At 39.3% G+C, this 18,229-nt stretch overlaps 3 protein-coding genes across 8 annotated transcripts in view; 1 reads left to right on the top strand and 2 right to left on the bottom strand.

The window, feature by feature from the left end:
* CLHC1 (clathrin heavy chain linker domain containing 1) overlaps positions 1 to 10,066 on the bottom strand; it is a 34,361-nt gene extending 24,295 nt beyond the window's left edge. Inside the window, exons 1-3 of one of the 2 annotated variants that reach the window (XM_008699868.2) lie at positions 9,932 to 10,066; positions 4,060 to 4,318; positions 174 to 361 (exon numbers count right to left, since the gene is read on the bottom strand). In XM_008699868.2, coding sequence (XP_008698090.1) covers positions 174 to 361; positions 4,060 to 4,236 — 365 coding nt within the window. In that variant the 5' untranslated portion in view covers positions 4,237 to 4,318; positions 9,932 to 10,066. The remainder of the gene's footprint in view (positions 1 to 173; positions 362 to 4,059; positions 4,319 to 9,931) is intronic. The other variant, XM_008699869.2, reaches the window with a different exon arrangement.
* A 263-nt stretch (positions 10,067 to 10,329) lies between these two features.
* Positions 10,330 to 12,645, top strand: RPS27A (ribosomal protein S27a). Its single transcript, XM_008699874.2, has 6 exons — positions 10,330 to 10,401; positions 10,505 to 10,569; positions 11,044 to 11,098; positions 11,482 to 11,567; positions 11,944 to 12,075; positions 12,459 to 12,645. The coding sequence occupies exons 2-6, from the start codon at positions 10,522 to 10,524 to the stop codon at positions 12,606 to 12,608; spliced, it is 471 nt and encodes a 156-aa protein (XP_008698096.1). The 5' UTR covers positions 10,330 to 10,401; positions 10,505 to 10,521; the 3' UTR covers positions 12,609 to 12,645.
* A 939-nt stretch (positions 12,646 to 13,584) lies between these two features.
* MTIF2 (mitochondrial translational initiation factor 2) overlaps positions 13,585 to 18,229 on the bottom strand; it is a 21,269-nt gene continuing 16,624 nt past the window's right edge. For all 5 annotated transcript variants that reach the window (XM_008699870.2, XM_008699872.2, XM_008699873.2 and 2 more), the window contains 4 exons: positions 18,006 to 18,146; positions 15,960 to 16,124; positions 14,499 to 14,639; positions 13,585 to 13,879 (listed from right to left, as the gene is read on the bottom strand). In XM_008699870.2, the coding sequence (XP_008698092.1) occupies positions 13,707 to 13,879; positions 14,499 to 14,639; positions 15,960 to 16,124; positions 18,006 to 18,146 (620 nt within the window). In that variant the 3' untranslated portion in view covers positions 13,585 to 13,706. The remainder of the gene's footprint in view (positions 13,880 to 14,498; positions 14,640 to 15,959; positions 16,125 to 18,005; positions 18,147 to 18,229) is intronic.

The raw sequence follows: 18,229 nt of genomic DNA, 5'->3' as shown, positions 1-18,229 counted from the left end.
TCTCCTTATCTTTGACAATTTCGCTATGATAAACCTAGTTGAGAATCTCTTATTGTTTACAATGCTTGGGATTTGGGGGGCTAAGAACCACTCTTTGTAAGTTCCATTGACTAGGTAATAGAACCAAGTAACAATTATCATCTTTTGGGCTACTTACTAATATACTCACTTACCTGGCTTCAAGTTGGATTGTTCTTTTCCTGTGATACACCAGTGCCATGGGCTCTGCTGCCAAAGCTTTAAGCTTTCCATGAAGACAAAATACAGTTCTTTGGCTTTCCTTCATTGTCTCAATAAAAGCATCATATTCTTTTTTGATTGAAGTAAGAATGGATTTGTATGCAGTGACATGCTCTATTACCTGAAACATGATTTTTCTGCCTATGGTACTGAATTTTTTTCTAGAAGATTATAGAACAAAAGCCTTGCAAACAGCATTGTAGATTATTTCTTAAATGAAACATGATGAGCAGTTAGAAGTCTTAAATTTTAATACCCAAGATATTAAAGACAACTAATATTTACTCAATATGCACTTTGTGAATCATTTCAATAGTATGAGCTTAAACATTCTTGCTCTACTCAGTAGGAACACGTACATCACATGATGTCAGTTAAAACCAATAGCAGGTCTAATTATCTCAATTATAGATCTTTGAAATATAATTATCTATCATCCCTTACTATCTCCAAATTTAGTCTCTGGCTTCATTCAGACCTTAAAATCCTGGATTCCCTTCACTTCTCTGTTTTTCTAACCTATCAGCTCCTGCTGGCTTATCAATACTCTCAATTTCCCAATTACATTTCTATTGCTAAGATGTCAAGTGCAACTATAGAAAACCTGCTACATATTCATGGTTTCCAATGGTGTGTATAAGTACAGAATATCTCTAGAAGGGTAATAAAAGAAAATAGAAACAGTGGGTGCCTGCAGAGAAGCAAAGAGAAAGCAGGGTCTGAGGTAAAAAGGACCTGATTTTCCATTGTATATTCTTCTTTATTGGTTTCCTTTCCTTTCTTACCCTCTCCCTTTCCCTCCCCTTTTTTCTTTCTTTCTTTCTTTCTTTCTTTCTTTCTTTCTTTCTTTCTTCCTTCCTTCCTTCCTTCCTTCCTTCCTCCCTTCCCTTTCCTTCCTATCTTGTGTATGCATTACCCATGCAAAAATAATTAACATTTTAAGTTAAAAAACAAAAAATTATAAATAATTTACAGTTTCCAAATTCCGCACATGAGGATTTTAGAAAGGATCAATATGTATAGGGAATAATGATCAATCCATAGTTTCTTCCGAAAGCTATAATTATGCTGTTTACCCCAGCTACATCTCTAGTCTCTAGTATCCCCCATCGGTTTTCTGTTAGCTGAACTGTATCTAGAAAAAATTATCTGGTCTGGAAAAGATCTGGTCTATCAAGAAATAGTACAAAGAGATTATAGATCGGTGGTAAATACTAGTAAAGGATATGTGAGTGGGAGATACTGGTTGTCTTTTTGACAAGACCATATTACCCATCTACCCAAACCAGGAGGACGGCCACCCAGGAACTTTTAATGAAACAGAGGCCATTAGTCTGTAGTCTTCCAAATTAAATACCCCACTGTTCCTGGCCATTCGCCACTTCACATGCCTCTAAGATATGCCACAACAATCCAATATAATTTGGATACGTTAATGGAGAGAAAAGACTTGAAGTGACACCACAATCAGCTCCCATACCTGCTTGCTAGAAGACACAGATTTCAGAACACTAATGGAAACCGTTAAGAATGCACAGGAAATGCATAAAAGTAAAGGAAGCACACTGGCATGCTACAGGTAGAATCCAGTTTTGCTTGACTCACAAAATATTTTAAAAGGCAGGAAATTTCACCAAAAGCTATATTTCCAGCTTCTCTTGAAAACTCTACCAACATGAACCCCCATTCCTTAATGGCAGTAATCAGCTGGAGCTTTAGACTGAATTGGTTCTTCATTTTGCCACAGTTCTCATGACTCCTTATTCTCTTATAGCCAACCCACTTAACTCTTTCATACAGCCTTCCTGGCCTCTACGTCATTCAAGTTTGAGAGGCAGGTTTGCATTAAACTCGAGAGACTTGGTAAATACAGGGGTCTGAGGGAGATGAGGAAGGGTAGTCATTCCACCTCAGCTCCTATATATGGACATAGGCTATTTGTACAGGCTACCAGAAACACAAAAACCAGCCATTTCCAGAGGACAGTTGCCTCCATAATTCACCCACTTCTGTAGAAGTTCACCCTTCCTAGCTTTGGTCTTCCTTGTTTACTGTCTTTGGCTCTTTCTATAACCTACCCTCTATTCTTGTTACAGGAGTCTCAGGTCCTCCTTGCTTTGATTCAGGCAAAGTTCGCCAGATAAAATCCTCTATGGGTGATTCTAAGCAGAATTTGGTATTTGTTCTCTGATTTCAAGTACTCAGAGATGCAAGTTAATACTTTCATCTTTGCCCAATTAGATACTTCCAAGGAAAGAAGGAAGATTAGAGAAGGCAGTCATTAATAGTTTATTAACAATCAAGTGTGCTGGAATAACATGAAAATGAAAAGATTGATTATCTTGAGAAACTAGAAGAAAAGTTTCTCTAAATTCCAAATAATTTCTATTTCAGACACCCTCTCAGTCCTGAAGAATAGGATTCTTTACAAGGCACAAAGGTATAACTTATAATGTACAATGGACAAAGAGTCCACATGGAAACCTTGGGAGTTAGGGAGAAAAGGACTATAGATGTAGATATTATCTTTCATTTATTCCCATGTCTTTTCTCTGAGAATTAAATTAACCAACACCACCTCCAAAATGACTTCACTAGAACTATACTAATTTAAAGCAAACAACTCTTCCAGTAAGAAAACTCCAATAAGTGTCAGCATTCGAGCATGCAAAGATAAGCGTGTCACCGTCATAACTTTCCTCTGCTGGTTTGAGGTAAGCAGAGTCTTAGCATGATTCTTGATATTGATGAAACCATTCAAAACACTGCCTTTAAACATTCATCCAATATATTCTTTAATGACTCAAAAGCAGTATCACTGATCATAACAACATATAAAATGAAGCTAACCTGCCAATGTGCCAATTCTAAAAGACAGTGCTTCGAGATGACTGAAAAGAAAAGACTGCTTCTTTATTTTTACCCTTATGGATACTCATCAATTTTCTTAATCCACTTGTAGGTATAGATCACTACTTTGCGTTCATTTTTCCTTAGAGTGATGCACTGTTTTTAATTAGAGGAGAAATAAGATTCATAGTGTATAGTGTTTAAAAATTAAACAAAAGACTAAGTTCCTGTTTTGCCTGTGGCTGTTCTACTCAGAAACCAATAATCAACAAAACTCTTAAGATAAATAATTATTTCTTCTGGGTAAGGAGGAAAAGATGCTGATTTCACTTATTTTACTGCCAGGGCATCTTTCAAGGGGGTTTTAAAAAAGGGATGGGGGGAGAACCAAAGGCGAAACTGCATTTGTTTACAGGAAAAACAAGTGTTTCTAAAACCTTAAAAAGCAAAATCAAATGTTATATAAAGCCATAATACTTTCTAAACTCATCTATTTCCAGTGTTCAGTCCAGTCAAACCTCTTGTTTACCGGACCTATCTAGACCTCTAACTCACAAAGGCTTCCAACTTAATATGCTAGTTCAAATCTAAGCCAAGACTTTAATGATATCACAAACCCAAAACAACAACTACCAGGTTCCTGCTTGGCAGCCCAATTCCTAACAAATCAGATATTTTAGATAAAAGGCCAAGTTGATGTTAGAAGGCACAAGTAAGTTGTTGCTCAAAAACTGACAGGCTGCACTCAAGCTAAAACAATCGAAACACTCGTTAACTATCTAGTGATAGAAATCCAGCACTGTATTTTCCCCATTCATCCCTTCCCAATACACTGGATGAACTTCTCAAAATTGACAAATGAAGTGTACTCAAACAAGCGGTGATGTTATTAAGGCAGGAATATTAGTTGTCGAGATAGACCATTGCTACCCCCATGAAAACTCCCTCATCTGAAGAGTGTTATGATACCTTATCAAAAACGTTTCGGTATATGATGTAATATTCATCAGCAGGTCCTTCCTCATCACAGCCCACTCTTTCAGTTTCTGTGATTATGTATCTTTGCATACGTTCCAAAAATTCCTTGTCACTTCTACTAATGATAGGAGGGAGAACTGCATGTTTATTTATTTCTTGGATCGACATATGTCACAATCTGCACACTTGTTCACCAGAGAAGAGTTAAGTCTTGACTTGCTTTTGCAACAAAGCCAAAACTTTGATAAGCCTGAAAGAAAAAAAAGACCATCAATTGATCTGAAGCTTAAAATAAATTAAGTCATTGCTAAAAAATTTACAGTAAATTAAAACTGGCGTAAAATGTGTATTTGTCACGGGAAAAAAATTTCCCATGAATCTTGGAGATAAATATCTCAACCTAAGAATTCAAAGGTCTAACCTAGTGTACCGTCAAGTGCTACGCCTCTGGGGTAGAAATACCGAACACAGTCAGTAAGGACCTCTTGTCTTAGCAACCAAGCCTATGTGTCACGTGACTGGACGGTTTCTTATGCTTAATTCAATACTTTCTAACAGAAGGTTTACCATTTTGTTTGTTTCACATGAGAAACCCGGTTTGGAAGCCTCCTCATGATACAAACAAGGTCAAATACTTCTCTACCGGTGTGCTTACTTGGCCCAGGCCTAGTCATGACAGCTACGAACACCTCATGAATTTATTTTATGATAAACTTTATTATAATTCTTATCTTTCAAATAAACTTACTAACTAAAAAGTAAGAAGTCAGAACTTCTGCTAAAATCCATCCATCAATGATGTCGAAGATAACAGTCCTTTTCTAGCACAGTTTCAAGCAGCTACATTCCATTGCTCTTTAAGTAAAGAATCATTATCCAATTAGAGTTGGACACAGAAGCTGATTCCTGAAAACTTCGTTAACATCAAACAGAACCCATGGCTTGCTGAAAAATGTCTGGCAAGGCAAACATTGAACTCTTCCCAACTTCTCCCCTACCCATGCACATTCAGATATAAAATTTGGAAAATATAAACCAAAGAAAATTAATGAAAAACTAAAAATCATCCAGAATCCTCTATTCAAACATAATGATTATTTAATATTTTGGTATATTTCTTTCCAGTTATAAAAACTGGAATTTTTATAACTATAAAAATTAGGATCACACTTTATATTCAGCTTTGTATCCTCATGCTTTTCACTGAATATAAAAAACACTTTACTACGTCGTTGAATAGTTTTCAAAAACATGACTTCTATGGGCACCTGGGTGGCTCAGTCAGTTAAGCAACTGCCTTCAGCTCAGGTCATGACCCCAGCGTCCTGGGAGAGAGTCCTGCATCAGGCTCCTTGCTCCACCGGGAGCCTGCTTCTCCCTATGCCTGCCACTCCCCCTGCTTGTGCTCTCTCTCTCACACACACACAAATAAATAAAATCTTTAAAAAAAAAAAAAAAACAAAAACATGACTTCTAAAGATTGTGTAGTATTTCATGGTATGATACACATACTTTTTTGGAGGGCGAGTACACGCACAATTCGGGGTGGGGGTGGGGAGAGAGGGGCAGAGGGAGAAGGAGAAGCAGACTCCCCTCTGAGCAGAGAGCCTGACGCGAGGCTCCTCAATCCCAGGACCCTGAGATCATGACCTGAGCCGAAGGCAAACGCTTAACTGGCTGAGCCCCCTGGTGCATACTTGGCTTAATCATTCCCCCACTGTTGGACATTTCCACTATAATAAGTAGCGCTGTGATGAATAAATGTCTAAATCAATTTTACCATGTTTTAGTGATATAATTGATGTCTGGTTACCTAAAATGATATATATGGCCTATAAATCCTGCCCACAGGTCATACGCAGGAGGAAGGAGACACCAAAATAATTTCAAAGTTAAAAGATCTAATTTACTTTATATTGATGAACTGGATAATGAAAAACCAATTTATAAATGAACATAAAGTAGTTCCAATAGGTAATAATCCACAAATGGATCAACAGTTTTCCAAAGTGAGAAATCAATTTCCTTATTCATTCATTCAATCAATATTTATTGTTTACTAAATGCCAGCATTATTTTATAACTACAGATTCAGTAATAAATAAGATAAAGTTCTTGGCTCCTTGGGGCTCACAATCTAGTATGAGAAACAGACTATAAATAAACAATGTAATTTCAGATAGTAAAAGATAATAGTCAAAGGAGGAAGGAATGGGTGTGACCACTGGGGAGTTAATGGTTACATGTGAATACCAGTGGCCTCCTATTAACCTTAGGATAAAATCCAAGTTTCTTTACTTAGCCTATGAATGCCCTATACCAACCAGGTAGTCCGCCTTTTCATGCCCCTCCCCTCCTCATAACTGCCATCCCCTCTCCCATCAGTTTGCTGAGAGTCCTGCATAATTCTCTCCCATCTCTGCATTCCCTCTCTCCATCTTCAACACTCCCTGCCCCTCCAAGATAACACTCTTACTACCACTCTCATTTACTTGGCTTTTACTCATTTTTCAGATTTCAGCTTATACAGCTCCAGGAAAGCTGCCCTGAATTCCCTTAAACTTGGGTCAACTTCTACATTGTCCCACGGTCCTGTGCACTTCCTCTATCACTCAGCCACTCTGTAATAGAGACTTTCTGCTTACATTCTCTATCTCTCCTGGTAGGCAGGAACCAAGATGTTCTCACGCCCCATTATCCTTCCCTACGTATATGCATTCCAGTGCATACATAGTAGTTTCTAGCAGAATACATACTCAAAAAATGCTTAATAATCACCGAGCAATAATCTGGTCTGCTCAGAAGACATGACTTGTGGTGTCCTCAAACCAGAACACAGCTAAAGTGATTTTCTCAGCATCTACAAAATGTCCCAGAGTCACATAAACCAACTTAGATTACCTTTCACTCACTCGTTCATACTAGACACGTAGGGATGCAGAGAAAACAAGTCACAAAGGTTCCCAGTCAAGTCCATTGGACTAGTTAAATAAGCCGTTGCTACAGAGCAGAGAGGGCAGTGCGACAGAGGTGGGCACAATGGGCTCCAAAAGTCCAGAGGGGCACCTCACTAGTTTGTGGGAGAGGGCAGGGAAACATGAGGAAAAACATCTAATGGAACAACACCTAAGGCAATGCTTATGTTGTGCTGCATTTATTTATTCAGTAAATTGGGAGGGGCACCTACTGTGTCTGTCGCTATCCTAGATACTAAAGATACAGCGTCGAACAAAACAAAGTCCCTAACCCCCGAGAAGTTACATTCTGAGAGACAGACAACACCCACAAATACAGATGACACATGGGGCTAAGTTGTATAAACGAACAAAACAAGGAATGGGGACTAGAAAGAAGGTGGGAGGGTGCTATTTTATACAAGGCATTAAGTTGGGAAAGAGGAAAGCCCTCACTGATAAGGTGACATTTTAAAAAGTAGTTTGAAGATTCCTGGGAAGAGTGGTTGGTGCAGACAGAGCAGCAAGTCCAAAGGCCTCAAAGCAGGAGAGCATCTCTGACAAACAGCAAGAAGGCCAGTGGGGCTAGAAGAGAATGAGAAAGGAACAAAAGAGGTAAGGTCAGAGAGGTAGCTGCCAGGTCATGTAGGATATAAGGCCTTGAAGGCAGGACCACTACCAGCCCCCTCCCCCCACCATGGTGCATCTTCGCACAGGTTAGAAAAAGGTGTCCCCTTTCACTAGGCAGACTTGGCAAGAGGAACAATGGGCTGGAACATGGCCTTGTCGTTCCAGTGCTGGAGCAACAGCCTCACTTATAGGAATTTATGCTTCATTCTCAGTGATGTGGGAAGCCATTGGAGGGCTATGTGCAGAAGAGTGACGCTGACATACATTTTTAATCTTTCTTGCTGCTCTGTGAAAGACAAGGGTCAAAGCTGGAAGAACTGTTAGAAAGTGACTGCAATAATCTGGGCAAAAGCTAATGGTAGCTTGAATCAGGTGGTAACAGTAGAGGTGGTGAGAAGTGTTCTGTACACTGAAAATAAAGCCAAAAAGAATTTGCTGTGCATTAAGAGGGTATGTGGATATGAAAGAGCAGTCAAGGATGACCATAAAGTTCTGGCCTTAGCAATGAGAAGATGGGAATTGCCATTTACAGAGATGGGAAGAGCAATTTCATGAGATCAGGACTTCGGGCTTGCCTACGAGAGGTGTTGAGTAGTCGGCTGGATATGTGAAGGTAGAGTTCTAGTGAATGGTCTAAGTGAGAGATAAGTTTATCAGTCATGGGCATATAAATGGTATTTAAAAGTTATGAGGCAGATGGGGCACCTGGGTGGCTCAGTTGGTTAAGTGTACGAATCTTGATCTCAGCTCAGGTCTTGATCTCAGGGTCATGAGTTCAAGCCCCACATTGGGCTCCACACGGGGCATGGAGCCTACTTAAAATAAAATTTAAAAATAAATAAAATAAATAGAGTTATGAGACAGAATGAAAATGACCTGGGAAATGTCAAAATGCAGAGGTCCAAGGACTGGGCCTCTGGGGTACTCCAAAGTTTATAGAGGTCTGGTAGATCAAGAGAAGCAGCAAAACAGCCTGGAAAAGAGTGTCCATGGAAGTAGAAGTGAGAGCGGTATCCTGGAAGTCAGGTGAAAAAAAATGTTTCAAAAAGGGAGGGAGTAATCAACTGTGTCAAATGCCGACAGATCAAATAAAATTAAATGACCGGTGAATTGAGCAACATGGTGGTGATTAGTGACCCAGAAGAGCTATTCCACTGGAATGACAGGGACAAAAACCTAACAGAAGTAGGTTCAATCAACGGAAGGGGAAAACTGGAGACGATGAGTATAGACAACTCTTTGAAGGAGTTTTCTTGTAAAGATGGAGACAAGTTGGCAGAATATGGAACGAAGAATGTTCCAGGAAGAAGAAATAGGTTTTTCAGAAGTGCCAAAGCATGACAGAGGTAAGCTAGGAACTTCAATTAGCTCAGTCATTAAAGTGTAAAGTGAGTAATGGGTTTGACCAAATAGGCTGTAAGGGAGGCAGAGGCAGAATATCATAATAAAGAATTTGGATTTTATTTTGAAGGTGAAGTAGAATAATGACATAATCATCCTTACTTTTTAGAATGTTTTGGAGGCAAAAGTGAGCATGGGTTAGAAAAGGAGAAAGACTGAGGTGAGAAGTTAGACAACTCTTCCAGGAGAAAATCAAGGAAGGCCTGAATTTGGAGCTGGGGATGCAGAGGAGAGGGCATAGAGAGATAAACAGAGAAGACATTAGGAAGGTATATTAGAAGATTCCGTGGTTGAGCAGTGGAGAAAGGCCAGAGGAAGGTGTAACTTGCTTCTAATTGGCCCGCCTTGTGAGGAGAGAACCCTGCACAAACTCCCAAACTCTTCCTCTTGGAAGATTTCCTTCACAACCACTCCGAATGTCCCGACTTGGAAATTCTACAACTAACTTGTCAGTCCGCAGGTTTCTTGCCCCATATGGCTTCATTTTAAATTTGAAAACTCCTGAGGTTTTCAACATATTAAAATGTTTCACACTAAGGAGTGCTACACCAGGCCCAGAATCTTCCTCAGACTAGGACAGATGGGGGGGGGGGGGGTGAAAACGGGGAGGAGCTACAGGTTAGAAAAAGATGAACCCAAGGTTGTAAAGCTACTACCTATCCTTGTTTGGCTGGAGCTGGCCCCGGGAATTCCCCTCCCTTGGAGGCCAAAGCGTCTGCTGGCACATCGCTGATCTCCGTCCTAACCGCCTCTGTTTGTGAGTGAACGACACTTTCGTTCCCCGATCGTTTTCCTACCTCTTAACCTTTCCTACTAGTCATTTCCGACCCGTTTCCACTTCAAACCATTACTCCGCCTCTCCCGTCCTTCCTTCTCACCTGAACAACTTTCTCCAAACACTGACTCCAACACTTGGAGATAGTTACTAGGGGACCGGAGGGGTGGAACTGCATCCTGGGACACGTAGTCCTAACTAAAAGAAAGCAGTGGAAAACTACAATTCCCAGAAGACAGTTCCTTCTCCTCCCTTTTCCTCTGTGAGGACCCCTTAACCTCGCCTTTTGAAGACCCTCCTAGCCACGTGGCTTGTATGGGAAAAGCCTTTTAAAGGCATTTTTCATTTGTTTAAATCTACTATTTAGAGACCATTCTGAGGGTTAAAATGAGAAACAAGTTCAGGCTAGAGAGAAGGAGTAAGTTTCATGCCCAATCTGGCATGTGGTTAGACAGCCGGTGTACCAGCGGTCCGGCATTTGGCGTGGTCACCTAAGAGGTGGGGCCTCTGGCGGGGGCGCCGGGAAACCCCGTGGGCCGGCGCGTTGCTTTCCTTTCCGATCCGCCATCTGCGGTGAGTGTGTGTTCTGGGGCTTCTCTCCGGCCGCGGGCCTACCGGCTTCCCACTTGTGTGTGTTTCCAGGTCTGACCCTTCTCTTCCTTTTCCTCAACTTCAGGTGGAATCGCCGCCAAGATGCAGATTTTCGTGAAAACCCTTACTGGGAAGACCATTACTCTGGAGGTACGGGCCCGGTGGCGTGGGGAAGTCAAGGCCGGAATAAGGGCCTGAAGTGGAGTCAGGAACCCGTGCCGCTTTCTGCGGTAGAATATGTTTAGGAGTCTGGATTCTGAAAACTGGCCCTGAATTGAGGGTTGTTCGCTGAGTAGGGGCCTAGGGCTGGCTTCTGATGCCTAAAGAGGCTATCACCTCTTCAGTAGTTCTAGTCAGGTAGCCAAAGCAGGGGGCCCGCGGTTGGGGTAAGGAGACGCGAGCACGTGTGGGGCACCGACCGCCGCTGTTCGCCCTGGACTGGGCTCAGGAAGTGTGCTCGCCGGCGGCATACCTGGGGCGGTTGCCTTCCCCCGGGTCAGTGGCCAGCTCTGCAGTGTAGCCTTCAGTCCTCCACCGGCTTGGTTGTTTGCTAATTTCCAAATCGAATTAGGCGTTCTAGTTTCTTACTGTGTTATCAATACATTTGCATTTTTAAACTCGTAGGTTGAACCCTCGGATACAATAGAAAATGTAAAGGCCAAGATTCAGGATAAGGAAGGCAAGTAATATTTTCTGTTTCAGTGAAGTTAACCTGTAGTGGTGCCAGCCTACCTACTGGACATACTTGCTGTTGGGGTGGGAAGAGGTCGGATTGACAAAGTGAAATGGTTTTGAAATAACAAATGTTTGTGAGCATTGGGCCAACCAGGGGTACTCTTCACATGTGTGAATTCGGGTGAGCTATTTAATTCTCCAGCCTGCTTCATTTGTAAAATGAAGGTAATATTAACGTGTATTAAGGTCAGTTGTGCAAGCATTTAAAATCATGCCTAGCCTATAGTAAGAAATCAGTGACTGCTATTAATACCCTTTTTTGGATTAAGGATTATCCATAAATCTAAGCAGATACACTTGTTCTGATGTTACTTGATTTTTTATTAGGAATTCCTCCTGATCAGCAGAGACTGATCTTTGCTGGCAAGCAACTGGAAGATGGACGTACTTTGTCTGACTACAACATTCAAAAGGTCTGTTTGGTGGAAAGAGCAGTCCTTTAAATGTAAATCTTATTTTGTAAGTTTTGATCAACACACAAAAGTGGGGGAGAATAACATTAGATTAGCAGTAGATGCCTAGGTGACTCCTGCGTTAACATTTCAGAAACACTGCTGTAGTTTCTCACATTCTGGATTGTGTAGATTGCATCCCATGGTGTGACTTAATGTGTTCTTTTATCTCCCTATAAACAAGTAGTTAATCCCCCCCAAAAAAACTTCCTTATTTGTGGTATTGTGTACTTATTGCTTCCAGTTAGAAGGTGCGTGAAGTAATTGCCCCTTTCTTAATGGAGTATGAGCATTAATGTAATTATTTTAAAGCCTGTTTCCTCCTCTTCATTAACAGGAGTCCACTCTTCATCTTGTGTTGAGACTTCGTGGTGGTGCTAAGAAAAGGAAGAAGAAGTCTTATACCACTCCCAAGAAGAATAAGCATAAGAGAAAGAAGGTTAAACTGGCCGTCCTGAAATACTATAAGGTGAGCCAACTTAATAAAAATGTTTTTATCTGTAGGTTAATAAATTTTGTTTGCGTCTCTGGTTTTAGACTTTTAACGTTTTCTTTTCTGTTTGGTATTTGTGAACAAGCTTCAAATGATGAGGTTCACCTTTAGCTGTTTATTTCAAACTAAGTTCTGATTTTGAAGTCAGATCTGTTTTTAGGTATTACCACTTACAAGGCTAGACTTTAATGGGCTCTGAACTATTTTGTTGTAGTAATTACTAGTGAGGATTTGGAATGCTTTGTTTACAAAAAACTACCACTGTTTTGTGACTTTAAAGGTTGAATATTTTGAGTCATGTAACTTAGACTTCAGAATATGTTGTAAAATTATCTTAACAGCAGGTCTGTACTTTTTAGGTGGATGAGAATGGCAAAATCAGTCGCCTTCGTCGGGAGTGCCCTTCAGATGAATGTGGAGCTGGAGTTTTTATGGCTAGCCACTTCGACAGACATTATTGTGGCAAATGTTGTCTGACCTATTGCTTCAACAAGCCAGAAGACAAGTAATTGTATATGGGTTAATAATAAAAGTCATGAACTAACATTTAATTGTTGAATTTTATTCCAGTGACTTAAAGAGTGGTTTTAAGTATCAAAATTTGACAATCACACCATTTTGATAAACTACATATACTTTGGCAGAAGAATTAAGATTGTATTTAATATCAACTATGTACATATAAGCCAGTTTATGTTTCTGTCAGTTTTTTATGTCCACACTTGAAATTTTGGATGAGATAATTCTTTTTTATTTTTTATTGTGGGGGCTATCCTGTACATCATGGCCTCTACCCACCTGGTGCCAGTAGCACGTCTCCCATTCCCACCACCAGGTATATCCAGACTTGCCTGATCCCTGGGATGGTGGGGGCGGGGAGCTGCCCTCCCACCCCCACTTTGAGAAACACTGATTGGTATGAACTGGTGTTACATCTTGCCTTAAAAGGCTGTGACCTATTTGTTTCATATATCAGAAATGTAAAGGCTAAGGTTTTAGTAGTCAATTAAAAAATGTTATTCTGAGTCCCTGGGTAGTTTGGGGATATATGCTGTCCACAGTACAAGGGAACATTCTTCAATGTTAAGAATGAAATCTTGGAATTTTAAACACTTTGTTCACTAGTGCTGTTAACATTGAAAAATACAGTTTTGAGCAGTATTTGGCACCATATTTTGCCTGTGAGCTAAATTCAGGGAGGTTTGCTTATCTTGATACCACTCAACTAAAACATGCAGTTCGAAGTTTATTATAAACATTACATTCAGTGGCATATCAGTAATATCCTTTTACCATATTCTTCCCAGGATTTCTACTTGGAGGCATGCTTAAATAAGGTTTCCTATTTCTGTAGCATTTTGACATGTTATCCATGTTAACACTTGGAGTAACCACTAGCCTATTTTTTTTTTTACCATTTTTTTTTTATTGAATTCTTACCTTCAATAAAGCAAAACCAGTTGCTCTCTCTAGTAAACCAAGATATTTGTTCACAGTTTTTAATTTATTTTTTTAAGTAATCTCCACCCAGCGTGGGGTCTGAACTCTGGGATCAAGAGTTGCGTGCTCTACCAGGCACCCCATTCTTTACATTTTTAATAACAGTTTTAAAATCCTGGATCCCAAGACGTCTTGGCTGGAACTTCTTTTTCTTCATAACAAACAATTTCATCTCCCACTTGAAATTCTATCTTTTCTTCACTCAAACTGAGACCACAATCCATTCCAGTTTTGATGACTGAAATGTCATCTTTATGGTGTTTCAACGAGGTTAATGAACCTTAAGAAAATAAAAACCCAAGGTACATATAGTCAACAAATAATAAATACCTACTAAGTGCTATATAGTCTGGTGTTAAAAGGATATTAAATTATAAACACTGAAATTCTTAAGTTTTATAGTCCTACCATGTTAAATGATAGAACTAAATACTAGGGAAACCAAAGGAAAATGGTTTGCTGTAAACAAGATTTGGTTTATAGTGAAAGAAATAAATCCCCCATTTCAAAGGCAGACTAACTTTGCAGAGGATTGGCATACTCAGGACTTAATGAGAGAAACTGGGTAAAAGACTGCAGGCAAAAGGTCAAAAGGTAAGCAAATACAATGCTGTAGAAAAGTATAGAACAGAGCTGGCAAGTTAGTTTGGGGCCAATTTTTAGAAGCTTAGAAAATTAGATTACTGATATAACAGGATTATTATTCTAGGTTATTATTACAGAGTTATCAGAATTTAGAACTTGTAAGGGAGGGAGCCTGTCAATGAGACCAGGTTTGAGTTGACAAAAAAGAATGCCTTGAACCAGGATATGGGAGTGAAAGATTTCAGATGGTTATACAGAGTCAGGTTTTGGTGACGATTTGAGGTCTATTAAAAACAGACTGTGACGTTACTTACCCTTCCAAATAACATCTCCATTACGGATTAATTTAAATTTTTTTTGTTTTTCTAATTGTCCCTTTTGGACTCTGCAGCCAGCCACAGGAACTTTTTTCTTCCCTTCTGTTACAGAGAAGGTAGCTAGTATAGAAGCCTCACCTTAAGAAGGAAAAGAACATTAAGTGCACAGAAAACAAGATTCTGAGAAACATAATTTCACGTATTCTGCATGGCAAGAATTAAAAGTGTGAAAAAAACAAACTCATGCATAGAGAGAAGTCCAGGTTTTCTTTGACTCTGCCAACTATTTTCCCGACCGCTATTTGAAACAAACATGAGGGACGCATGGGTGGCTCAGTTGGTTAAGCTTCTGCCTTTGGTTCAGGTCATGATCCCAGGGTCCTGGGATGCAGCCCTGCATCCCCTGCATCACCATCATCACCATCACTACCACCACCACCAACACCATCATCATCATCTATCAGGCTCCCTGCTTGGTGGGGAACCTGCTTCTCCCTCTGCTCCTCCCCGGCTCCCGCTTTCTCTCTCATACGGTTTCTCTCTGTCTCAATAAATAAAAAAATCTTAACAAAACAAAACAAACCCCACCATGAAATCCCTGGGTTTTCTTGGAAAGGAAAATCACAAAAATACACGTTTTTCAAAAGAAAGAACAAGAGAAAAGTGGAATTAATTTTTTTTTAGCTGAATAAAATGCACTAGAAGAGAACAGTTTACTGTCTGCTCCATAAAAACCTATTTTTTAGCTGTCAATATATTTTCTCGAAGAGATCATCTGTTGTTACCTGACTTATTTTTAATCTCCCCACTGGTAATTTATATCCACTTAAGAATACTAATTCTGTGACTCAGCTTAATTTTTTTCACTGAAAATTAAACTATAATAATGACATGCTATCACACATATAATATACCAATTTACTGGTGTTAGTGTAATTTGGCTCCTAAAAACCCTCACAGGACTCAAAAAGTTTCCCAAATTGCACTTAGTACAAGAACATACAAATCTCTGTATGGTCACATTTAGCAGGTCAGAAAAAATCTAAAATCTCTGGACCATAAGAACAGATAAAATGGTTCAATCAGTCTCAGATAAATTTAGGTTTCCATCTGGCCAAAGGATATGCTAGAAAGAAAATTTTTAAAGACGTGATTCTTAAATGTAAACTTTCTTCTCATGGTGGATTTCCCTGTCAGCTTCCAGGACAAAAATCAATGGCTTCCTCCACAACAGTATATATAATCTTTATCCCTCCCATCCCAGTCTAATTTGTACTACTGCAGACAGCAGGTGTTTACAATACCTATGAAGTTACACTGAATGTATCTATAGTAGTCGCAGGCTATATATTGGAACTGTGAAGGTTTTTCAAAAGTGAACTACATTTTCCCCTCAACTTTGCTTTCAAGTGTTACAGCACCTAAGATATGATTGTTTAACATTCAGTGAACACTCACCTATTGGGTGCTCTTCCAAAATGCAGGGCAATCTGCTGCTCAATTCCTCCTGCAAATCCTCAATCAGACGGTAAATGATTTTGTGAAGTTTAATTTTTACTCCTTTTTTTGCAGCAGACTTCTGGATAACATTGCCTGCATTCACATTGAAGCCATATATAACACCTGGCAAGCAAAAATACAATCAATAAAGTAGCATAAATACTGCATTAAACACTTTTCTTTCAAGCAGAAACACACATCTAAATTGTTTTAATTTCTTCTATGTAAATTAAAAGCGGGTAGGGGAGATGAGAAATTCTATAATTTTTTCTCATGAAAACTTACTAGTTTTCAAGTTAATGAAAGAATTTTTATAAATTCTATTGTTTAATAAGGAAAATTTCTTTATGATTTTTAAATCCATACATTTAAGAGACAAAAGTGCCCAGTGTAAGGCAGTATGCTAAACAAAACTTTGGTTTTTATACCAGAGAAATAAGAAAACAAAAATTGATTAGGGGTGAAATATTATTACATTATTTTAATAACAACTGTATTACTAAATTATAATCTTATTGTCTACAACTTTTTGTGGCTTACTCTTAAGTATTCAGTTGGCCAAAAGATGAATAGTAACTTAATTGGTAAAGTTCAAGAGTTATTTTAGAAGTGAAAGAAGTTCCATGGAGCTGACCATTTTACCAAAGAATAATGTATTTAGGGGTTCCTGGGTGGCTCCGTAGGTTGTTTGTTTGACTCTTAATTTTGGCTCTGGTCATGATCTCAGGGTGGTGGGATGAAGCTCCGCCCTCAGCCAGGATTCTGCTTCTCTCCATCTCCCTCTCCCTTTGCCACTCCCCCTGTACACACTCTCTTTTTCTCTCTCAAACAAATAAATGAATCTTTAGAGGAAAAAAAAGGAAAATGTATTTAACTGCAAATACTTTGGAAGGAATAAAAAAGCAAAACACTGTTGGGACGCATGGGTGGTTCAGTCGGTTAAGTGTCTGCCTTTGGTTCAGGTCACCTGGGATCAAGTTCCACATTGGGCTCCTTGCTCAGCAGGGAGTCTGCTTCTCCCCCTGCCTCTGCCTGCCACGCCCCCGCCTGTGCACACGCGCGCTCTCTCTGACACATAAATAAAATCTTGAAAAAAAAAAAAAAGCAAAACACTCTTGCTTTAAGTGAAAAAAAGTAATGCAAACAACTTAAGAGAAAAACACAACCACCTTGAAAGTCTTATCATTAAGAATTCATTCAACACAGTATCAACATTTCATAGTATAGTATAGGCCAATCGGTGCCTGGAAAATACTTGGAATTAACCAGCATTACTAAAAACACCTTTTCAGTAGTAGAGGTAACATCTAATTCTAATCAAGTCTAGTCATGAAGTAGCTCCTTCCTAAGTGATTCATTAATCACTCAGTAAAATGTCAGTGCTTTGCTAGGTGTTAGACTTAGTTAAAGTGACAGTCATGAGTCACCTTTTTGTACTTTTTGTATATTTTAAATTCAACTAATAAACAGTCCCCCTGCCTTCCAGGCATTTAAAGCCAAAAAGTGTTCACTTTGGAGCACATATACTAAAGCTAAAAACAGCTTTTAATCTAAGAGAGATATGATTTGTAAAATTACCAATAAACAAAAAATAGGCAGACAAAAGTGAAAGATGAAATAAAGTACTGAAGAGGGGGATTACAGTATTAAGAACATTCAAAAGTCTAAATAAAAGATAACCAACCTTGGACTGGGTAGGGAACTGCGATGGGTTAGAAGACAGTAATCTTCAAAAACAAAACAAAACAAAACAAAAAAACAAGAAACACTACTGGGGCTTGAAGGAATTCCCCAAGGTTGCAGTACGGGACAGTAAGTGGAGCTATGGCTGCAATACTGCACATTCCATTTGGCTCCATGGCTGGGGCTCGACTACAGCAGGAAGGGGGAATGCTTGTAAGGGTAAATGGCAGATTGACTAGCCAAGCAACAAAAGACAAAAGCAAATGGTTCACAGTGTGTTCTAGGGAACACGGTTAAACAAATAGGAAAGAGATTCCTTACCACGAAATGTTTCAGCAAGGTTAACATCATTTTCACTGACATCACCAACACCAAAATGTACTAATTCAAGTTCACACTCATGTGAAGCGTCATAGGTATGCATAATGTTCACAATGGCCTCGACGGAACCATCAACATCACCTAAAAGCAGAAGTTTAAAATTACTAGTGTTAAGAGGCATTAATAGACACAAAAATGATAAAAATCTATTTAAAGCCATAACA

The sequence above is a fragment of the Ursus maritimus genome, unplaced genomic scaffold (genome assembly GCF_017311325.1).
Source record: "Ursus maritimus isolate PB19 unplaced genomic scaffold, ASM1731132v1 scaffold_6, whole genome shotgun sequence".
NCBI classification, from domain to species: Eukaryota; Metazoa; Chordata; class Mammalia; order Carnivora; family Ursidae; genus Ursus; species Ursus maritimus.
Note: the sequence above shows the minus strand (reverse complement) of the source record. Positions and strands in the feature narration are given on the sequence as shown.